Here is a 2,827-nt window from a genome sequence, read left to right on the forward strand (position 1 = left end):
GTGCTTTCGACGCGCCGAAAACGAGCATATGTATATGGGCTCGTACTTATGTGTGTATTACAGCGCCTCGCCACATAAATGGCTGAACTTATAAGTATGGAAAAATGATGACAAAATTTGTGCTGCCATTTCGTTATTACTTGTTTAATTGTGAAAATGTGATCTTGTATATTTATGAAAGTCCTAAAAATGGGCAGAAACTACACTTATCTTGGAATTTTATACGTAAAAGTATATATTTTATTCGTTTTAACAGCTGTTAAACCATGTGTTTCTATCCGAATTGAGGCACACTTTACCTGCCTTTTATGACCATTTATTGACTATTAAGGGAGAAAAGAACAGTTTCTGCATTTTTACAAATGTTTTAAAATAATCTCGTCATTTAAATTTGTCCGAAATTGTCTTTATTTACAAATGGCATGCAGCATAAATTAACGTGTATTTCTCGCCTATGACGTCACAATTCCAATATAGCCTCCGCGACTATTCAGGAGCCTTAATACTCTATCGCCAATGATACAATTAATTAACAATTAAACCGGGTTAATACTACCAACTTTACCCGTGAAGATCATTTATCAAAAACCTTTTGAGCGCTAGTGTATATTTATCTTAAAAATTTCAATTTAAAAAGCAGTATTAAGAAGAGAATGTGAGTTGCACTTATGTACATATATGAAACTACAATATTAAGGAAATAAACAATGATATTAGAAATTTTAATTTATATAAAAATCAAAAACATGATATAAAAGAAATGTTAATAACTTTATGGAAAAAATTTTCGGACTTGCGAATATAACTGTTAGAAGTCAGATTATAAGAAAATTATGGTATCAGAAAACATACGATTAGGAAGTCGAAGTATCAGAAAACATAATTTGAAATAATTTTAATAGAATATTGTATACTATTTGTTTAGACAATTTTTCATAATCCAATAGTATTTTTTCACAATGATAAAATGGAATAATAATACAAAAATATTTTTTATGATCTACTTTTAATGTTAATGTAACTTGAAACAGATGTAATGTAAGAATTTATTATTTATTACAATTGTTATATTACAATTGTTGTATTATTTATTAAAATTGTTATATTTCCAGGTTCTGCCCATCTGTATTTTTATATCTTAGTAGTGTAGTACCTGCAATTTGGTTGTTAGAACTGGATAAAGTAGACATAAGGCTAAAATCTCGAGGAACGAATATCAATGTATCGGAGAATATCGATTTATCTAATCTGGCAGCTGATGACTTAAAACATCTGGAAGAAGCTCTAGGCGTGCGTTTTATTTTTAATATTAATACTATATATATATAATAATTCTTTAAATAAAATTTGATGAAAATTTAATATATAATTTTTATAAATTAAGATGATTGGGGTAAAACGATATACACTTAAGCCTTTATTTTTTAATAGTTTTTTTTTTAGCATTATTGAATTAATTTACGGAAAAATATTTATATTCTACAGATCTTCCTCTATTTACACAAATTTACAAATGTAACGTTTAATATTCCGTATTACTGAAAAAAATTAATATGTCATACCTTGTAAAAATGACATCTTTATATAGAGTATATAGAGTAAGTCATTTTACGTGATAGAGTGAGTCACTTTACATTAAAATATCTCAAAAAATATAAAAGATACGAAAAAATGTTTTATACAAAAGTTGCTCAGATACTAAGGGGAAAAAAAGTGACTTTGGTTGACCTAGAGAAAACGTTCTTATATAAAGTCAGATCAAGAATACTTAAAATTTTTTTAACGGAAACTGCTTCTTTATTTTACGTTCGTATAGCTAATGTTCATATAGCAGGATCTTTTCAAAACTCTATAATAAAATACATTTTCTTTAAATACTTTACAAGTTATGCAATTTGAAGGTCATTAGCAGATCATCGCTGAAAACGTTTCGTTTGATCACGTTAATATTATATTAATCACCCGCCAAGCAATTCTTATAACTGGTGTCATTTGGAAATTCTTATTTTTGACTCTAGAAATGAAAAGAACAGAAAATTCTACGTTCAAATAGGACATTATGGAATCAAATTCAGCTCAGGGATCATTATAAAGTCAACTTGATTTTTTTAATGAAAATCTTAAAATATTAATTAATTCAAATTTTTTCTAAAAAAGGAGATGTTAAGACAATTACTCGCATTTCTCGAAGTTTATTGTTGCCTTTTTTCCACGATGCTGATTTGTTTTCTCATAATGACAGCTGCTTACTTTGTGAACAGTATCGTCAAAATTTTGACTTTGATAAATGTGATTGACAATTGAGGCTCTCTCTGTGTGTGTGCGCGCGCGCGCGCGCGTGTGTGTGTGTGTGTGTGTGTGTATGTTGAGATTAATATAGTATAAAAGATATCTTTTTTTAAACTGTTAAAGATTTCTCTTCACAATCGTATCAGATAAGTTTTACAATCTATTAATTTATTCTCTTTATTCTTTATAATTATAAAAGAATTGATTCTTTGTAGTATATTTTATTTTCAGATTTATTGAAAGCAAAGGTCTGAAAAGAAAAGGCAAGGATTTAAAAGATAATATAATCTTCCTTCTTCAAAATATGTTTCCAAAAAAAAATATTCTAATCTGTATATCTTTACTAGAATACCTGAAAATTACGTGTCGTCAATGTCGTTAAAACGCAACCTATATTATTATTAAAACAAATAATTTTATTTATATAGAATAATTTTGGTTATCTCGCTGCGTTTACTTTGACATTTATTTTATTATTAATATTATTTTTTAATAATTTGAATTTATTTATTTACCTGCTAATTATTAACGTTTAGCT

At 27.2% G+C, this 2,827-nt stretch overlaps 1 protein-coding gene across 1 annotated transcript in view; it reads left to right on the top strand.

Moving 5' to 3' along the window:
* Positions 1-2,827, top strand: part of LOC108755570 (transmembrane protein 26) — a 33,187-nt gene that overhangs the window by 6,586 nt on the left and 23,774 nt on the right. The window contains exon 2 of the mRNA XM_018498655.1: positions 1,113-1,290. Within this exon, the coding sequence (XP_018354157.1) occupies positions 1,113-1,290 (178 nt within the window). The remainder of the gene's footprint in view (positions 1-1,112; positions 1,291-2,827) is intronic.

Source organism: Trachymyrmex septentrionalis, unplaced genomic scaffold, assembly GCF_001594115.1.
Source record: "Trachymyrmex septentrionalis isolate Tsep2-gDNA-1 unplaced genomic scaffold, Tsep1.0 scaffold89, whole genome shotgun sequence".
NCBI lineage: Eukaryota > Metazoa > Arthropoda > Insecta > Hymenoptera > Formicidae > Trachymyrmex > Trachymyrmex septentrionalis.